Here is a 20,788-nt window from a genome sequence, read left to right as displayed (position 1 = left end):
AGGTCATTGACTTGAAACGTTGCGCAGGGATTTCCAGCTCAGTGGGCAGGCGCGCGCCCAGAATGTGATAGCACGTGATAACGTCAGGCGAGCTTCCCGACATGCGCAATACTTTGGTCAGTGGGCACGCGTGGGAGTTGGCAGCGCGTCCGCTGACAATTAAGAGGGCTGTTAAGTCCGTAAACCAATTAATTAAAGCAAACTTTTCCCTGCCCGTCCAGCCTGGCCAATAGGCCAGGCGGCCTTTGCATTTTTTGCGAAACCTCATCCGCTGATTAAAAAAAAAGACAATGAAAGGTTTTAAAACTCCATTTTTAACATGTCCCGGCTCATGTGACAGAGGGGACATCCTTTCCTTATTTTTGAAATCTTTATTATGAATGTTGAAAATCTTCAGCTCCCTGAAGCGCACCCCCACGCTCATGCACATGCTCCAGCGCTCACACTGTCCCTGGCCCCACCCAGGCACGCTGAGGTCACCAGCCCACGTTTCATGCCGGCTGGTCGCTCAGTTGGTGGCCGGGGCCCGACAGTGGGCGGAGGTCAGTTTTGCAGCCACTCCTAGGCCCGTCCACCACGATAAAAGTTCTGCCAATCAACTCTGTTTCTCTCCCCGCAGAGGCTGCCAGACCTGCTGAGTTTTGCCAGCATTTTCTGGTTTTTATTTCAGATTTCCAGCATTCACACTTTCCCATTGCTGTGGGTCTGGAGTCACGTATTGGCCAGACCAGGTAAGGATGGCAGATTTCCTTCCCCAAAGAGCATTAGCAAACCACATGGGTTTTCACAACAATCAAATAGTTTCATGGTTACTATTACTGAGACTAGCTTTCAATTCCAGATGATTTTTTTTAAATAGATGGCATTTCAATTAGCTGCTATGGTGGGATTTGAACCCATGCCCCCAGAGCATTAGCTGGGTCACTGGATTACTTACCCAGTGGCATCACCACTATACCATTGAAGTTTGCAGAGGGGAGCAATTGACGGTAGCAGCTCTTTGTGGGGCAGCTCACTTGCTGGGATCCCACAAGAATCTGCAGCACGTTCATTGCTTCTCGAGCTCCCCATCAATAATTTGGATAAAGAGAAGAATTTGCAAGTTCACATACAATTTTTACTTTTTATGGCACAGAAACAAGCCATTCGCCCCAGCAAGTCTGTGTTTACACTCCACACAAGCCTCCTCCCATTTTACTTCATCTCACCTTGTCAACATATCCTTCTAACCCTTTCTCCCTCGTGTACATATCTGGCTTCCCCTTACATACCTCTACGTAAGAACATAAGGCAGAAGAGCAGGGGTAGGCTGTATGACCCCTCGAACTTGCTCCATCATTCAGTTAGGCACTAGTTGACCTTCCACCTCAACCTCACTTTCCTGCCCAATTCCCATCCCCTTGATTCCCTTAAAGTGTTCAAAAATCTATCAATCTCAGTCTTGAGTCTACCCAACTGAGTGTCTGCAGCCTTCCCTGAGGTAAAGGATTCCAAAAATTCACAATCCTCTGAGTGAGGAAATTTCTCCTCATCTCAAAGAGCTGATCCATTACCTTGAGGCTATAACCCCTCATTCTAAACTCTCCAGCCAGGGGAAACATATAGGCAGTTCATCTCAGCTGCTCTGTATGGCAGAGTCCCACATTCTCACATCATTCTGAGGTTTACGCTTGACACAAAAATATCTGTGAGAACTAGGACATTAGTCTAAATAAATAGACTATAAATAGATCTAGACACACTGGGGCAATGGGCACATTGATGCAACAGGTATGTTTCAATGTAAATGGCTTCACCATGATGTATTTGGCTTGGGGTCATTAAAAGCCCAGGTAAGTCACCATAATAAAAGCAAAATATTGTGGATGCTGGAAATCTGAAATAAAAACAGGAAGCTCTGGAAAAACTCAGCAGGTCTGGCAGCACCTGTGAAAAGAGAAGTAGAGCGTTTTGGGTCAAATATAACACAAGTACACCCCTCCGGGTCACTCGTTTAAGGTTGGGGTCTGAAGGTCATGAAACACTGAACTTCTGAAGCTGAGCAGCAAGTGACTGGGCCATTAGCATTTAAGATTAGAAATACAATCCTTACATTACACCACAATAATAATTTTATGTGGCAACTCTAACATGGCCCAATGCCTTCAGGCACTTTACATAAGCATAAGCAGGCAAAGATTGAATAGAAATTTTAAATTCTAGGCATTGGCGGATGGGAGTCAATGTACTGGCCAGCGAGGACTGTAGTCGAGTTGGACTTGGTGTGGGTTAGGATACGAGCAGCAGGGTTTCACTTGAGCTGAAGCTTGTGGAGTGCATAGTATTGCTGGGAAAGCACTGGAATAGTTAGCTCACACAGCAGGAAATAATTCATCTTGAAATAAATCATGGATTGGTTGTCCTCAATTCCTGTAAGCAGTGAATAATCTTTTATTCACATTCTTTTATTCATTTATTTATCGGGAATTCACACTGAGGCATTAGTAAGAATCCGGTGTTGCACAATGTTGTGCTTTAATTATAGTGAGTGAGGAGATGGTGACTGCAACCTTCATTGAGAATCTTGTCACTAGCTCCACAGAATGGCCCGATTGGGAAATGCACAGCAATCTGTCAAATTGAGTGGGACAGACAAACACAGTCCCAAACTGATTGTCTGTCAGTGCTGAGTTAGTTGATAGCCTTGACAGTGAAAAGAAACTTAGTAGAGCTTCAATGACTCTGACTGAACTCAAAATCTCGATTGCTGCCCAGTGACCATGTGTTACATTGGCCCTTGTCCAAAGAATGAGAGACAGTCTCGGCTACACTGGCCATCCCAGGGATCTTGGTGGAGCATGTGTAATACAGAAACTCTGTATTACCCTAGCACTGCCCAGGGAGTTATCCTAGGAATACCCAGGTTGTGGTACTCAGGTACTGCCCAGGAATTTATAGATAGCATATGTTACTCTGGCACTGCCCAATGTGTGATAGAGAGCCTGTGTTACCCTGGCATTGCACATCTTTTATCATCTTCAGGTGGTTGTATTCAAATACATAGCACTTTGCACTGATTGGTATTCCCCATCCTCTCACACAACACCCCCCCCCCACCCCCCACAACCACTGGTCCCCCCCCACCCCCCCTTCCCCCCCAACCCCCCAAAAAAAAACCCCGGCCCTGCGCCCCATCATCCTTAATCAATACCTTACTCCTTACTATTGTGGCTTTTTAAAAATTCATTCAAGGAATGTGGTCTTCACTGGCTGGGTCAGCATTTATTGCCCATCCCTACTTGCCCTTGAGAAGGTGGTGGTGAGCTGCCTCCTTGAACCGTTGCAGTCCATGTGGTGTAGGTACACCCACAGTGCTGTTAGGGAGGGAATTCCAGGATTTTGACCCAGTGATAGTGAAGGAATGGTGATATATTTCCAAGATAGGATGGTGAGTGACTTGGAGGGGAACTTCGAGTTGGTGGAGTTCCCATCTATCTGCTGCCCTTGTCCTTCTATATGGTAGTGGCCATCAGTTTGGAAGGTGCTGTCGATGGAGCCTTGGTGAATTCCTGCAGTGCATCTGGTAGATGGTACACACTGCTGCTACTGTGCTTCAGTGGTGGAGGGAGTGAATGTTTGTGGATGTGGTGCCAATCAAGCAGGCTGCTTTGCCCTGGATAGTGCTGAGCTTCTTGAGTGTTGTGGGAGCTGCACTCATCCAGGCAAATAAAGGGTGTTCCATCATACTCCTGACTTGTGGTGCACAGGCTTTGGGGAGTCGGGAGGTGAGTTACTCACCGCAGGGTTCCTAGCCTCTGACCTGCTCTTGTAGCCATAGTATTTATATGGCTAGTCCAGTTCAGTTTCAGTCAATGATAACCCCCAGGATGTTGATAGTGGGAGATTCAGTGATAGTAATGCCATTGAATGTCAAGGGGCAATGGTTAGATTCTCTCTTGTTGGAGATGGTCATTGCCTGACACTTGTGTGGCATGAATATTACTTGCCACTTGTCAATTAAAGCCTGGCTGTTGTCCAGCCCTTGCTGCATTTGGACATGGACTGCTTCAGTATCTGAGGGGTCAAGAATGGTGTTGAACATTGTGCAAGCATCAGTGAACATCCCTACTTCTGACCTTATGATAGAGGGAATGTCATTGATGAAGCAGCTGAAGATGGCTGAGGAACTTCTGCAGTGATTTCCTGCAGCTGAGGTGATTGACCTCCAACAACCACAACCACCTTCCTTTGTGCTAGGTATGATGCCACACAAACACTGTCCTCATGCACTCCCAGTAGCTGGGAAGGTTAAAATGCTGAACACATGAGGCATTCAGAGATAGTGATATAATGGATGAGACAGAGTCAGTCGAACAATAATTGTACTACACTACCACCGATTGGCAAAACAAGACTACTACACCTTATGTTCCATTTCATGGACCTTCTTTATCAAGATTCAAAAGGAAATTAAGAATAACTTTATATGGATTGCCTTCTTCATGAAGGAGTGCACAAAAGGGTACAATGGGTGGAATTATTCATTCTGAGACGAAGTCCTGTGGCAACCAATTAATGACAAACCCAACGAGAGGAGATGCAATTCTAGACCTAGTCTTGGGGAACGAAGAAGGGCAAGTGGGTGAAGTGATAGTTGGCGACCAGATCGGGGACAGTGATCACAATTCAGTTAGATTTAGCATTACCATGGAGAAGGACAAAGATAAGGCAGGAGTTAAAGTCTTGAATTGGGGGAAGGCAAATTTTGCAGAAATGAGAAGGGACTTGGCTGAGGTGGACTGGACAGCACTGCTGGAGGATAAAACAGTGGAAAACCAATGGGAAGCACTAAAAAGCGAGATCCTAATTGTACAAAGTAGACATGTCTCCTACAAAAATAAGACTGGTACTGCCAAATCTAGATCCCCCTGGTTGTCTAGAGGAATACAGAGGAAGATCAAACAGAAAAAGAAAGAGTACGATAGGCACAAAGAACAAAGCACTGCAGGTAGCCTAGACGAATACAGGAAGTGCAGGGACGAAGTAAAAAAAGAAATAAGGAAATCAAAGAGAGGGCATGAAAAAAGATTAGCAAGTAAAGTTAAAGATAACCCAAAGATGTTTTACCAATACATTAATGCTAAAAGGTTAGTTCAGGAAAAAGTGGGTCCTATCAGAGATGAAGATGGAAACTTGTGTGTAGATGCAGAGGCTGTGGGAAGGGTTTTGAATGAATATTTTATTTCCGTGTTTACAAAGGAAAGGGAGGATGTAGATATAGTAGTCCAGGAGGAACACTGCGAGATATTGGACGGGATAGTCATAAAGACAGAGGAAGTACTCGAAGGGTTGAATTCCTTGAAAGTTGACAAGTCACCAGGGCCAGATGGATTGTTTCTGAGGCTGCTGAAGGAAGTCAGGGAGGAGATAGCAGATGCTCTGAGGATGATTTTCCAATCTTCACTCGATACAGGGGAGGTACCAGAGGACTGGAGAAATGCAAATGTAGTTCCATTGTTTAAAAAGGGATCAAAGGAAATGCGAAACGATTATAGGCCAGTTAGTCTTACATTGGTGGTGAGCAAATTAGTAGAATCAATCCTGAGAGATGGGATTAACTGTCATGTGGAAAGGCATGGACTAGTCAGGGATGGTCAGCATGGATTTGTTAAAGGAAGGTCTTGCTTCACAAATTTGATTGAATTCTTTGAGGAAGTGACAAGAAGGATTGATGAAGGTAGTGCAGTGGATGTTGTGTACATGGATTTTAGCAAGGCATATGACAAGGTCCCACATGGCAGATTGGTCAGGAAAGTAAAAGCCCATGGGATTCAGGGTAATGCGGCGAACTGGATAAAAGGTTGGCTTTGTAACAGGAAACAAAAGGCAATGGTCAATGGATGCCTTTATGAATGGAAAGTTGTCTCAAGTGGTGTTCCGCAGGGCTTGGTGTTGGGACCCTTGCTGTTTCTGTTATATATTAACAATTTGGACGTGAACCTGGGGGGCAAGATTGGGAAATTTGCAGATGTCACAAAGATTGGTCGAGTAGTGGATGGTGTAGAGGATAGCCATAATCTGCAAAACGATATAGATGGGTTGGTGGAGTGAGCAGTAAAGTAGCAGATGGATTTTAACATAGAGAAGTGTGAGGTCATACATTTAGAGAAGTCAAACAGTTACAGGGATTACAAAATAAATAGGAATATACTAAGAGGGGTAGATGAAGTGAAAGATGTTGGTGTACAAGTACTCAGGTCCCTGAAGGCAGCAGTTCAAGTAGACAAGGTTGTAAAGAAGGCATATGGAATGCTCTCCTTCATTGGCAGAGGTATAGAATATAAAAGTAAGGATATAATGTTGAAATTGTATAAAACACTGGTGAGGCCACAACTGGAGTATTGTGTGCAGTTCTGGTCACCACATTACAGGAAGGACATAATAGCTCTGGAGAGAGTGCAGAGGAGGTTTACAAGAATGTTGCCAGGGTTAGAAAAGTGTAGCTACGAGGAGAGATTGGATGGGTTGGGGTTATTTTCCTTAGAAGGAAGAAGGCTGAGAGGTGACTTGATTGAGGTGTACAAAATTACAATAGATAGAGTGGACAGGATAAAATTGTTTCCCTTGATAGAGAATTCTAGAACCAGGGGACATAGATTCAAGATAAATGGCAGAAGGTGTAGCGGGGACATGAGGAAGAATTCTTTTACGCTGAGGGTAGTGGGTGTCTGGAATTCACTGCCCAAGTTGGTGGTAGAGGCAGAAACTCTAAACTCTTTTAAAAAGTACCTGGATCTGCACCTTAAGCGCTGTAAGCTGCAGGGCTATGGGCTGGGTGCAGGGAGGTGGGATTAGAAAGGGCACCTGGGTGTCCTCGGGCTGGCATGGACAAGATGGGCCGAATGGCTTCCTTCTGTGGTGTAACTTTTCTATGGTTCTATGGCAGGGGCGGGAATGGAGGCTAGTGGGAGTTCACACTGCATCCGCAATTCTGGCCTAAATAATGACGCAGCCGGGGGCTTCCTGACATTTTTCGTGGCAGGGAGGGCTGGTTGGTGTGCGTCCCGCCATCATATCTGGGTGCCATATTTAAGACGCGTCCGGACATCAACTTGCCCACTGTTGAAGTTGAAGATATGCCTCCTGCGAGGTCCTGAATTTAGGAGGTCCACCTGGTAGATGCTCCACTCACCCGCTGCTGCATGTGGTGTTCCAGGGTCCGGTCGCTGGAGTCCTCCGGCTTCCATTATGAACTCCGCAAGCTGCCCCAGGCCTTCTTGCGGGTATGTCCAACGTGTACATGCCCCACGTTGGTCCAAATGTGTCCCGGACTGGCGTGATACCCTGCCGGGGGCACAGACAATCAGATGGGGCTAGCGGGGGACAGTTCTGGTCGGTCCTTCACCTGCATCCCATTAACGGGATGCGGAACGGGATTGTGCCGGCCTCTGGTGGGAATGCCATCCCGCCGTGATGGGCGGGAGCTTACCTTCCCGCCAGCATTTTACGCTGGAGGGAAACAGATTTTTGAATTCCTGTTGCATTGTTTCCCCCCGACCCCTGCCTCTCCTCATTAAACTGGCCTTCGGGGTTGGGGGGGGCGTTGAGGTGGGAGACACTGGAACATTCCGCCCAGTGACTCAAATTTAGTTAAACTTTTTCATTAATCACAGAATCTCACTGAGCAGAAGAGGCCCTTCGGCCCATCGAGTCTGCACTGACATGTGAGAAACACCTGACCTACCTACCTAACCCCATTTACCAGCACTTGGCCCGTAGCCTTGAATATTATGACGTGCCAAGTGCTCATCCAGGTACTTTTTAAAGGATGTGAGGCAACCCGCCTCCACCACCCTTCCAGGCAGTGCATTCCAGACCGTCACCACCCTCTGGGTAAAAAAGTTTTTCCTCACATCCTCCCTAAACCTCCTGCCCCTCACCTTGAACTTATGTCCCCTTGTGACTGACCCTTCAACTAATGGGGACAGCTGCTCCCTACCCACCCTGTCCATGACCCTCATAATCTTGTACACCTCGATCAGGTCGCCCCTCAGTCTTCTCTGCTCCAACGAAAACAACCCAAGTCTATCCAACCTCTCTTCATAACTTAAATGTTTCATCCCTGGCAACATCCTGGTGAATCTCCTCTGTACCCCCTCCAGTGCAATCACATCCTTCCTATAATGTGGCGACCAGAACTGCACACAGTACTCCAGCTGTGGCCTCACCAAGGTTCTATACAACTCCAACATGACCTCCCTACTTTTGTAATCTATGCCTCAATTGATAAAGGCAAGTGTCCCACATGCCTTTTTCACCACCCCACTAACATGCCCCTCCGCCTTCAGAGATCTATGGACACACACTCCAAGGTCCCTTTGTTCCTCAGAACGTCCTAGTCAAGTTACTCCTTCCAAAGCGTATCACCTCACACTTATTCATTGTATTGTCAAGGCAAGACTTGACTCCTCAAATTATGAATAGCTTGCATTGCAGCTGGACGCTTAAAGGCTGGTATCAGTGTTAACTTAGACAGTTGTATTATTATCCCTGTAGACACAGCACTGACAGCACATCAAACTGTATAGATGGGACTGAGAACATGTCAAGTAAAATACCTCAATAATTGAGCAATGCGAATACCCATCTTCCTCCCTCAGTGGCTCTGGGGAGCCAATTACATAAATATTGGGCAGAATTTTCCGAGCCCGTTGGTGGTGGGCGTGTGTGGATAATATGGTGGGACCCGCTTCACGATGGCGAGAAAGGCAGGTTGTGATTTTCCGCTCAGCCCACCGAAGGCGTTTCCTGCCATAGGTCGGTGAGGAGCTAATTGCAATACATCAGCAGAGAATTAAAGTGCCATCCCGCCAGGGTCTTGGACCCCCACCGTATCACCCATCCACGTCAGCGGGAAAGCACGCCGACGTGTTTCATAACAGCGCGCAGGCGATGTGCACTTGGCTGCCTTCACTTTGGGGGGAAGTGAGGTGAGTGAGCAGCAGCGTCCTCCACAGCTCGCCTGTTGTTTACAGGCCTCAGGGGCACCGAGGGGTGGGGGGGAGCATGGGGGAAACTGATGCCCGGCCCCGCAGGCAACTGCTGAGGGGTGGGGGGGGGAGGATGCCTGGGGGGCTAGTGCGGGGCCAGACTTGAGACGACTGCTGGGGGCGGGTCAAGTGCTGCCCTGGCGCTGCATCCCACGCACAGGCAATCGAGGAGGAGGGGGGCAGGGTAAGTGAGGGAAGTGGCCAGGCATTAGGGACGCCTGTATTAACTGACCGGGCCTCTGCCACTGTGGCAGATCAGGTGCAGCCACAGTGAAATGGTTGGGGGTCGGGCTCCTAGCCTGCCCACCCACGCAAGCAACACGGAGGCACCAAAGGACCACCAAGCGCTCCATACCTTACACTCCTGCCCTCCCCACAATCCCCAGCACAGGCTTCGAGTCCACCGCCACTTTATTGGACCACGGAGCAGTTGGACTGCACACGTTGTACAATCTCCTCGCCAAAGCTGGCCATGTAGCAGTCACTGCTGGAGCCGCTCACAGCCCCTGGCAATCTCAGCATCCCGGTTTGGACCAGTGTCCCCCATGTCGCAGATCGACAGGGCAGCCATGCAGCGCACTCATCTCTGGCCAACCGAGGGGTGACCAGCACTCTCCGGGAAGCATTAAGGGGCAGTCACACAGGGCCAGGAAAGGTGCTAAGTACAGCCATGATAACCACGTCTCTCTCTGCAGGAGGACCACGTCAGGATCATGGATCCTGGTGACACAGCTGTATGCCTGATGGCCCACAGCGACTACAGAAGACAGAGGAGAGAGTGACTGAGGCTCCTGGCTGTGTAAAGGCAGGAGCAGCAACCTCATGAAGGGGCAACAGGGGCTCCCGCACACGCTGCCCAAGAGTGACAGTGAGCCATGGCTGGTCAGTGCCTAGCGACACCCAGGGTCTATAGACACCGCCTGCCATTCCTGCAGATGACTGAGAACCAGTGTCGCCGACGACTGTGTATGTCTAGGAACCTGGTGGCTCACATCTGCCACTTACTGTAGGACTTGGTGCCAAGGGGACATGGAGGGCATTCACTGCCAGAGGCTGTGAAAGTGACCACCGCACTCAATTTCTATGCCAGTGGCTTCTTTCAGGGCTCCACAGGTGACCTGTGTGGGATTTCACAATCCGCCACCCACAAATGCATCCATGTAATCACAGATAACATCTTCTCCATGGCCCACATTTCGCCTGGGACCGGGACAGCCAGGATGCAAAGGCTATTGGATTTGCCCTGATCTCGGGATTCCCACAGATGCAGGGTGAGATTGACTGCACTCATGTGACGCTCAGATCTCCATCGCTACACTCAGTGAACTTCATTAACCGCAAGGGCCTCCACTCACTGAGCGTACAGCTGGTATGTGACCACCAGAAACGCATCCTGCAGGTGTGTGCACGGTTTCCACGGAGTGTGCACGATGCCTACATCCTGAGTCACTTGCAGATCCCTGCAGTCTTCCAGGATCCACAGAGGCTGCAGGGTTGGTTCCTCGGGGACAAGGGCTACCCACAGAGTCCGTGGCTGATGACACCCATGCGGTAGCCTCAGACTGCAGCAGAGCGACGCTATAATGAGGCACAACTTGGTGGAGCAGACCATTGGGATACTGAAGATGCAGTTCCGGTGCCTGGACCGGTCTGGTGGAGCCCTGCAATACAGTCCGCAGGGGGTGTCACATATCATTGTCGTCTGCTGCGCCCTTTACAACCTGGTGCTGTAACGGGGAGAAGAGCTGGCTGAGGAGGAGATGGAGGAGCTGCACGTCTCCTCCGATGAGGAGGACGCTGACAGGGATGAGGGTAAGGGGGTCCTCAGTGATGGTGATGACAGGGATGAGGCTCTCGCACTGGCTAGACGAGGCAGGCGCATTTGGGAGGCCCTCATAGCTGCCAGGATTGTGGAGCATGATGACGACACACAGTGAGGTGACCCCGTGAATCCTCACATCGCAGTTGTGAATGTTTGACTCCAGCCTGGCTTATCTCAGCGCCAATGCCCTTTGTGAGAATACTCCTGTCATGGAGGTGCAGTGGAGGCCCTAATAGTCGCTCGATCAGAGGAGGATGTTGACGACATGCAGTGAGGACATTCCACAGATGTTCACATGGCCTCTGAGAATGTCTGACTCCTGTCTGGCCGAGGGCAGCTCACTTGCACTCCATGATCAGGCCCATCTCAGAGACGCAGCCATGAAACTTTACATGTATCTGATGCTGTGTCCGCATTCAGTGCCTCAGCCCTTCAGGAGCTGGTGTACAGCATCACTGGTCACAAATACTGGTGTGATGGGGGCCAGCCCCACCTAAAAGGTGCTGAGAGCACACTGAGAGAATGAGAGAACTCTGTGGTGCCTGCCCACTACATTCTGGCAGCAATGACCAGCACCACTGAGGTGCAGGTATCAGTGATGTTTCCAAGGAGTGTGAGGCTGGACCATCACTGTGGTCTGAAGGCTGCACAGAGCACAGGGGAGAGACCCTGGACTGAGACGCCTGCCTTTATCTTGTGCAGAAAGGTTTCACATCTGAATGACAAGAACACTGCTCATCAGAACAAGGAGCCACAAGTAGGGAGACATTCTTAGGAATTTATTGACAACAGTGAATAGTATGTTCAACACCCGTACCCAGGCTGTGTAACTACTTTTACCTAACTTCCCTAACCCTGTGTTGGTGCTCCCCGGACACCCACAGCGGGGGTGGAGACAGCCTGCTGACTGTGACGTCCTGTCTGTGATGACTTTGGTGGGCGTCCTCTGGAGGGCCGAGATCTGGTGGGCCCCGGCCTGCTTTCGGGGTCCTGCTGTGTGGCAGTGGCTCCCTCCTCGGCCTGTGAAGCTGGAGCTGAGGAGGTCACAGGAAGAGGGGAATCAGATGGGCCGGTCACTCCCAGAGTCACCTGGGTGGAAAGTCCCGGAGTGTGTACCTGCCGATCCTCCTCCCTAAGGGTGCCTGAGGGCCCCTTGCTGACCCCGTGAGCAGAAGGGGTAGCTGGAGTGAGATCGAGCTGCCCAGCACCTCTCTCACATACACACTGTTGGAGGCCAACAATGGTATCAGTGATGGGAGTTCAGCCCACTCAGCAGTGCAGGAGCAACGTCCTGAACCAAGGTCTCCAAGGCGGCCACCATCTTGCCAGTTTTGGCCTCAGTGCATTGCAATGTTGGCGCTATCACCTCAGCTTGAAGGCGGATGGACTCCTCCATCGTGCCTTGCAATCTGAGGAGTACAGCGGACATCCCTGCCTGTTGTTCTGTGCGGGTATTGCATTTGCAGCTCCAGCAACTGTGAAATGACCGAGTCCAGAGACTCGTCAGCTGACTTGGACTCAGCAATGCTCTGGCCTCCAGCAGTCCTCCGAGTGTTGGGGATCTGGGAAGTCCCTGTCGCCACCTGCTGTGGATCAGACAGTGTGACGTGCTCGCCAGATTGTGATCCTGAGGCTGCTCTAAAGCTAGGTCCCACCGAGGTGTGTGTCTCTGTGCTGGTGGAGGGTGTGGGTGAGCGCTGTGATGGGTCTTCAGGGAGGGTGTCTTCAGATTTCTCTTCAGAAGTTTCTTTGGGGCTTGATTGGAGGCCCTGGGTTATGGACTGTTGGCTGTTTGGCTGATGTGCCTGTGAAAGCAAGGAGAGATAGTTAGTGCATGGCAGTGGCCTGTGAAAGAGGACACATCACTCACAGCATGGTTATCTGATGGACGTTGCACTGCTGGATCCTCACTTGGAAGAGCAGTGCCAGCCTTACCGTCAGCACAGGACCGGTCCTGGTCATTGCTGGCCAGCTGGATGGCTCTGTTTTCGAATTCTGTCAGAACTTTGATTTCCAGCATCCCTCCACCTGTCTGCGACCTTTCCCTCCTGTTGTGAGCCAGTTTGTCTTGTGTGGATAGAGATGGGAAGAGTGTATCAGGATGCCTGCTGGGCCAGATGGTAAGTATGCCTGGCATGTGTGGGTAGTGAGTGGTCCCATGGATGGGATGAGGGCAATGAGTATGTGTGAAAGAGTGAATGGTGATGTCCCTTGTCCCTTGCACTGGCAGTGAGTGAGGGCCCCGTGGGTGTGGGATGGGTTTGTGAGTTGGGCGTGATGAAAACAGTGACTTACCCTGGCGGAACAGAGGAGATCATTCACTCTCTTGAGACACTGGGTGGCTGTCCTCCTCTGCAGGGCGTTGGCGCTGACCACCTCTGCCACCAACTCCCAGGCCGGGCTGGTGACTTTGCTGCCCACCCTGAGGCCAGAGCGGGGGTAGAGCACATACCGGTGGGCCTCCACAGGCATCCAGCAGTCGCTCGAGGGACCCCTTGTTGAAGCAGGAAGGGGGGGCCGCTGTCTTTTTGCCTTTGCTGACCATGTCTCCCAGGCAGCAGTGGTGAGCTGTTGGCGATGAGCGTTTTGCTGGCGGCTGCCTTTTAAAGATGGCGGCCGTCGCGATGCAATAGCCGGGTGATGGTGGGCGAATGAGAGCCCGCCCGCCATGGAAACGCGTGTTTTGCGGGAGTGAATATATAATGAGGCGGGCTTGGGACGATGCGGCGTGAAAACCCGCCATTTTCATCAGTGGGTAGGACTCCATTTTACCGCACTTAGTACAATTCTGAGAGGACGCCGCACATTGTCACGCATCCCATTCACGCGTATGTGAGCCCAGGCCAAAATTCCCTCTGAGTTACCTGAGTCTGCGGCTCGGCAGCAATCCGGAATGTTCCGTGCATCGAAGTAAGCAGGCTGCTCCCAAATTTGTCAGCTGGTCAGGAGAAGTTTCCAACGTTGTGTCAGCCACGACGTCTAAAATGAAAGAGCTGCCCACAGACAAAGAAGTAGTAAAAGAGTACAACTTTAACCCTGCAGGAGTGAATGGGTTTTGCGTGAGTTAAGATTCCCCTCCCTAACAGCGCTATGGGTGTACCTACACCACATGGACTGCAGTGATTCAAGAAGGCAGCTCACCCCCACCTTCTCCAGGGCAGTTAGGGATGGGCAAGAGTGTTGGTCCAGGCAGCGACACCCACGTCCTGTGAAAGAGTTTTTTTAAAAATCTCACCCTAAGTGTTAGCTCTTCCAGCATGGGAGTCTTCCCAATGGAGTCTGATGCTGTGCTCACTCAATTTGCCGCCAGACTAAAAGGAAAGAACTTGCATTTATATAAGGCCCTTCGTGACATCAAGACATCCTAAAGTGCTTTACAGCCAGTGAAGAGCTTTTGAAGTATAGTCACTGTTGTAACACAGGAAGCGAGGCAGTCAGTTTGTGCATGACAAGGTCCCACAGACAGCAATGTGATACTGACTAGATCATCTGTTTTAAAGATGTTGGTCACAGGGTAACTAATGGCCAGGGCACCAGGGAGAGCCCACTCTGCCCTTTTTTTGAAATGGAGCCATGGGATCTGTTATGTCTACTTTAGGCAGAGTCTCAGATTAACACTTCATTATGATAGTACTGCACTTAAGTGCCAACCTCGGTCTTGCTTTCACTGCGGTGGAGTGGGACCTGAGCCCACAACCTCCAGAAGAGAGAATGCTATGAACTGAATTACAACTGAACAGTGGATAGTGATGAAAAAGTGACCCTTGACTGAATCGGCCCTCCTGAGAGGTGCTGAGGCTAATTGCACCACCCTGACTCCTGCTCTGCCCTGAGCTGAACAATCTCAGCACAGGCAGGTTTTTGACACTTCACACCTTGTCTGGCTCAGTATCCGGGTTGGTACATCTACTCACTGAGCCCCTGCTGATGTGACCGCACCTGTGCCCATCCAGGGAAATATAGATGGGAAACAGGCACAGAGCTAAGTGACATGGGAAAGGAATTGATATCACAAGTCCCAGCCAATTAATGGCCAGCCAGCGTGAAACATGTGCTGATAACCTCAGCACTGCCTGGGTGAGCCGGGAGCAACACGAGCTCCAGAGTGCGTGCATGCGCTGGGGGTGCGCTCAGTGAAAGCTCCCTGAAGGCACAGAGCTGCCTTCATTTGGGGAATTCCCCTGTCAATCACTCCCAGAGGTCACACAGCTGTAAGAGACTGGGAACGGTTTTACACCCTTAATGTTTATTATGTAACTATTCTCCACTCATTGCATTTTGCTGGAGTAATAATCCTGCCTTTCCTGGGAGATGTTGCTGTAACTACAGTCATGAGTTCCGTTTGCTGCAGTGCAAAGATACTCTGTTGAAGTAGACCCTGTAGACTGTTTGCTAAGTGAATTGACAACTTGCTGTAAAATAGACTCTGTTTGCTGTAATATCCCATCCTGCCAACTCATTGGCTGACACGTTCCATCCTCCCCATTCCTTTCCCCAAATGGACAATTTAGTTCTGGGTCTCTGGAAAAGCAGTTTGCTGGGGACGGCAGCAGGGTGAAATTTCCAGGATTATTTCCCCAGTAAAACGCAGTCAGTGGAGAATAGTTGCGCCAAGCACATTATGGACTTAAAATGAATCCCACTCACTGACACCAGTGTGGTCTCAGGGCATGACTGACAGGGGGTTGACTCAAGTGCGGATACATCTTCTCTCACACCTCCCCTTCCCCCACCTGCCCTGAAGCAAGAGGAAGAGATGGAAAAGCATTGTAAAAAGAATAAGTGGTTAAAAAGGCAAGAGAACTTTGAATGGCGAATAAAGAGAGAAATCTCAGTAAACACACAAAAACTCTGTGCCTGCAGTCGGAAGCAATACATTTATTTTTATTTTATATTTATTTTCATGAAGTTGCGGCCAAGAATAATTTCAGAATGTAGATGGAGTCCGCTGCAATTGGGTTGCTTTAATACATTGCCCATTGGGAGGTGAGTTTTCAGTGTATATGTTTATCTGAGAATCGGCTGCCCTTAATGGAACAGGTCAAGTGGTGAAGCCTCAAAGCAGTTGCTGTGGTTGTACGCGCTACAGTGGTCATAATCCATGGTAGCTTCAGGCTTCGAGAACATTTATTGGACTCAAGGCAGCCCTGAGGTGTCCAGGGTCATGGGGATGGGGAACACAGTGCACAATAGGGTTGAAGTAACGCTGCGTAACTAGGACTGCCAATTCTCCAGGATTGTCCTGCAGTCTCCAGCGATTAAAGATTAATCTCCAGACCACTGCTAGGGGGGAAAAAAAGCACAGGGGCATTAAAGCGAACTAAGAAAATAAAATATTTGAAATTTTTATTCATTAGTTGCAAACGTTTGGGCAATTAAAGGCTCTATGACTCATCAGATGATCCCAGAATCATCCAATCGATTAATGAAACGTCTTATTAGCTTTCCAATTGGTGTGGGAGGGTGAGATGATGTGGGGATGGACATGTCAAGCAACCAATGGGAGAGTGGAGGCGGGGCAGTTGGCAGCAGGAGGTCATGTGACAACACCTTCAGGAATAAGCCCAGGGTTGGCAACTCTAATGTGCAACATCAGTAACCAATGGAAACACTCTTGTTGTGAAATTACTTTGTCTGCCTTTTTAATTCTTTTGTCTCTTAAACTGCACAAACCCCTTCATGAAAATGGAGCAGGAAATGCATATACATATTGACATTGTGGAACATATAAGTTCATTAAAAAAAAGGAGCAGAAGTAGGCCATTCAGCCCATCGAGCTTTCTCCCCCATTTACGAAGATCGCGGCTGATCTGGTTGTGGCCATAATTTCACTTTCCTTCTTGCCCCCCCATAACCCTTGTCTCCCTTGTAAATCATAAATCTGTCTAACTCAGCCTTGACTATATTCAATGACCCAGCCTCCACTGCTCTCTGGGGAAGAGAGTTCCAAAGACTAATGACCTCTGAGAGAAGAAATTTCTTCTCATCTCAGTCTTAAATGAGAGACCTTTTATTTTTAAACCATGCCCCCTAGTTCTAGATTCCCCAATGAGGGGAAACATCCTTTCAGTATCTACCCTGTCCAGCCCCCTCAGAATCTTACATGTTTCAATCAGATCACCTCATTCTTTTAGATTCCAATGGGCATAGGCCCAACCTGCTCAATCTTTCCCTCATAAGGCAACCCCTTCAACCCAGGAATCAGCCTCGTGAACCTTCTCTGAACTGCTTTCAAGAGGCCTGGACATGGGGGGACGGAGAGAGAGAATTTTCTGTCTGTGTGACCTGGGCAGAATGAAAAGAGGGAAAATTGGATACCAGAAATGGAGCCTCATCTGATTTTATATCCATTTTGATTATTAGACGTAGAATTGGGGCAAGCTCTCAATGATGGTGTAACTTCCCATCAGAATGTTCTTTATTTCCTGTGTCAAAAACACTCAGGTGCAGGAATTGGAAAATACAGCTCAGCATTTCATAAATTGATTCTAAGTCTGTAACCAACAGGAGACTGTAACCTAGAGGAAAGCGCCCAGGGGAATTTATCCTGAATTATGTCAGAACGAAGGATTTTAGTTATGCAGCACGACTAGAAAAGCTGGGATCATTCACCTCAAAACGGAGAAGGTTAAGAGGAGAATTACTCGGGGGGGTCTTCAAAATGATACAGGTTTTTGATGAGAGTAAATAAGGAGAGACCGTTTACCCTGAGGGGTGAAGAGGTGTCAGTCATCAGGGGAGAGAGGTTTACAATTGTCAAAAAAAAAGAGGGGAGTTGAAAAGTCTTTTCTAAGCAGTGAGTTGGAATGCGCTGTCTGAAAGACGGTGGAAGCAGCATTTTCAAAGGGAATTCGATACGTGCCTAAAAAGGATACATTTTCATCCCATAGCTTTGAGCTGCTCTCAAACACAAGCCTCAGGTTTGACAACACACTACCTCTGTGAGCTCTTCACATGCTTTCTCAAGGGCATGTTAGTTAGGGGTGGGCAATAAATGCTGGCCTAGCCAGCGATGTCCACATCCCATAAAATGATCGCACATGGTTTCAGCAGCAAAAAGTGCTCTGGAATGGGAAGCTAGTTAGAATCAGTGATTATGGAATTCTGAAGTCATGAAGCCATAGAATTACACAGCCAGGAGGAGGCCTTTCTGCCCATCTCATCTGTGCTGACACTGTGGAAGAGTCATACAAGAAGAAATCCCCTTGCTTTTTTCCCCACAGCCCTGTCAATTTCTGCTTTTCAAGCATATTTACAATTCCTTTTCATGTAGAATTCGATAGAATGTGCAGCACTGAAATAGCCAACTGGGCCTATCTGGTCTTAGTTAGCCACACAAGTCTCTTCCCATCCATCAAATCATATCATTCTACTCCATTCTACCTTGTATGTTTATCTGGGTTCTCTTTAAACTCATCTATGGTATTCACCTCAACCACATGCAGTTTTCACGTTCTAACCACTCTGTGGGTAAAGGTATTTCTCCAGGATTCTTTATTGGATTTATTAGTGATTGTATTATATTTATGGCCCCCTAGTGGAGGCATCTTTGGAAAAATCTGGCTCCACTACCTTTCCTGACAGTGCATTCCGGATGCCTAGAGGGCTTCTAAAGGCAAATCCTGCATTGATCCAGAGGAGCATTGCATTATCGACCCAAGCCACTCTCTTGCATTACTGTTGCTTGTTATGCCCTTAAGAACTTTTTGGTCTGGAGATAAACTTGCAATTAAAGAATCAAAGTTTCCAAGTGAAGGCTGGAGAGCAGATTATAAGGCTTCTTTTGTTGAATAATCCGATTGATTTACCAATGGTAAATTTGCTCCCATTTATGTCCCTTGAATTACCACATGACTAGCAATTATAACTGGTAATTAAAAGGTGTGGAGATTTGTTAAAGAGGCTGTTGTCAAGCTTAACTCATTTATAAGCAGAGCAGCCACTCATGGGACACTTGTCAATGCCATGACATTATCCTACTAGTTTTTGAACCAAAGACATCCTCCTTTGCCAAATGCTTATGCTGGGAAGAAAACCATTTGCAAAAATATTAAATTCAATTTGTTTAGTGCCTTTAACATTGTACAACATCCCAAGGCACTTTACAGAAGCATGAATGGGGCAAAGTTTGACACCGAGCCATAAGGAGATACTAAGGGCAGGTGGTCAAAAACTTGGCCAAAGGGGAGCATTTTATAGGAGAAGAGGGAGGTAGATAAATTTCGGGAGGGAATTCCAGAGTTTAGGGCCCAGGCAGCTGAAGTCATGGCCACCAGTGTGGAGCGATGAAAATCGGGAATGCACAAGAGGCCAGGAAAGAAAATGTCAAGCTAGCAGATTTTGCCGAGATGGGTGTTAAATTAGAACATCCCTGGATTAGTGGAGTGCAGGGTTGGAGTTCAGAAAGGAGTGAGAACTAAATATTCAGATCAGCCAGAAACATCTTCACATTCATAAAGAATCCCATTACAAAGCCAATCTATGTAAGTGTGATCATTTGATTAGGACTTCACATTGGAATTTGTGTTATAAAGAAGACCTGTTCCATAAGGGCTTGGGCGTGGGCCCTCAGGTTCCTGTCTTGGGTTGGATACTTTGTACTCTTGACAAGCTAACAGGGAATTGGGTATCTCCCGGTGACCCAGTCTTTAGAACCGTTTTCTGCTTCGTTTCAAGTGGCCCTTCCTTCAGGATTGGTGAGAACTGTCTCTCTTCATCTCTGGGGGTATGTCTGGAAAAGGTCAGGACCAGAACGCACGCTGCAATTGCTGTCCCTCCCATGCTGAAGAGGATGGCGCCGACCAGCTTGCTGACCTCCAGGGCTTCATTGTACTCGACAGCATGCTTGTCCACAACGAGAAAGTCAGCCTCTCCGATGCCTTCAATCTTGGGGGGCACCAGGTAACCGGTGGTGACAGTTGCCAGGCCAACGAGGAAGAGGATGGTTCCTGCTGACATGCCCACCTGAAAACACAAAACAAAAAGTCGTTGAACTATCGGACAGCATGTTTGTACTTCTGGGACTTAATATTAGAGGAGAAACAATGAGGCTACTTCCTCGATTTGATCTCTTAGTGAGAGGTTTTCCCGGTGGGAGCACATTGTGGAAATTCATGTCCCTTCCCCCTCCATGAATTTCTGTCCATAATGGATGGAATATGTGGTGGAAATGGATGGGGATGTTCCCCAATAGGCACGCTTCAGTCTGGGAGATGGAGAATTACTTCCACACTGGATACCCAGGAATGTGTTATACAATGCAAAGGGATAAGGGGCTTCAGTTACATGGAGAGATGAGAGAGGTTTGTTCTCCTTCGAGCAGACAAGAGAGCAGAAAAGAAAGCCAAACCCTTCCCTTGCCTCTGACCATCACCGCACCACATCCCTCTGCAGTGCCCTACCTCCCGAAGTGATGGGGAACTCCCATCAGTTGGAGGGTGAGGTGAGGGGGGCACACCCATCAGTAGAACTAAATCCCAGTGGCTCTGCCCTCTTGAAATGGAAGGTGAGACATCGACCATTAGACTCTGAATCACGGCTGAGTCTACAAGCACTACCGTGGAGTTGGTCATTAACTCCGTGCCGGAAAGGATGGGCTCCGAGCTCTGGTGAGGGCCTGTGCCAAGCTGGAGTTGAACTGCTCCGTGCTGCTTGAGAGTGACAACAGGTTCCGTGACAGGCCTGCCGATGCACCAAACAATGATTTGTGCTCATCAACCTTTCCTTCAAAACCTTTGTCCGAGTGCTCTGCAGCAGGCCATGTCTACGCCCTTGCCCCCTGGTGAGCTGGCACCCTTGCTATCCTTTCCCCCAGGCGTGCGCTGCAGCCCACTTGTACCCGGTGACTCACCACATGTTGGTCCTGCTCCTAAACCTGCCCTTTAAAAATAGGCAATGCCAGTATGGGAGCTAGTGGCTGCAAGTGTCAGGTAAAGTG

General features: G+C 48.7%; 1 protein-coding gene across 3 annotated transcripts in view; it reads right to left on the bottom strand.

Moving 5' to 3' along the window:
* Positions 1-15,731: 15,731 nt before the first annotated feature.
* The window catches only part of LOC121287213 (neurensin-1-like), a 38,202-nt gene continuing 33,145 nt past the window's right edge, over positions 15,732-20,788 (bottom strand). The window contains exons 3-4 of one of the 3 annotated variants that reach the window (XM_041204889.1): positions 19,610-19,815; positions 15,732-16,131 (exon numbers count right to left, since the gene is read on the bottom strand). In XM_041204889.1, coding sequence (XP_041060823.1) covers positions 16,110-16,131; positions 19,610-19,815 — 228 coding nt within the window. In that variant the 3' untranslated portion in view covers positions 15,732-16,109. Of the gene's footprint in view, positions 16,132-19,030; positions 19,816-20,701; positions 20,787-20,788 lie in introns of those variants that run through there. The other 2 variants (XM_041204890.1, XM_041204888.1) reach the window with 2 other exon arrangements.

This window comes from Carcharodon carcharias, chromosome 14, assembly GCF_017639515.1.
Source record: "Carcharodon carcharias isolate sCarCar2 chromosome 14, sCarCar2.pri, whole genome shotgun sequence".
Classification (NCBI taxonomy): Eukaryota; Metazoa; Chordata; class Chondrichthyes; order Lamniformes; family Lamnidae; genus Carcharodon; species Carcharodon carcharias.
The sequence above is the reverse complement of the archived record's forward strand: the minus strand, read 5'-3'. Positions and strand labels throughout refer to the sequence as shown.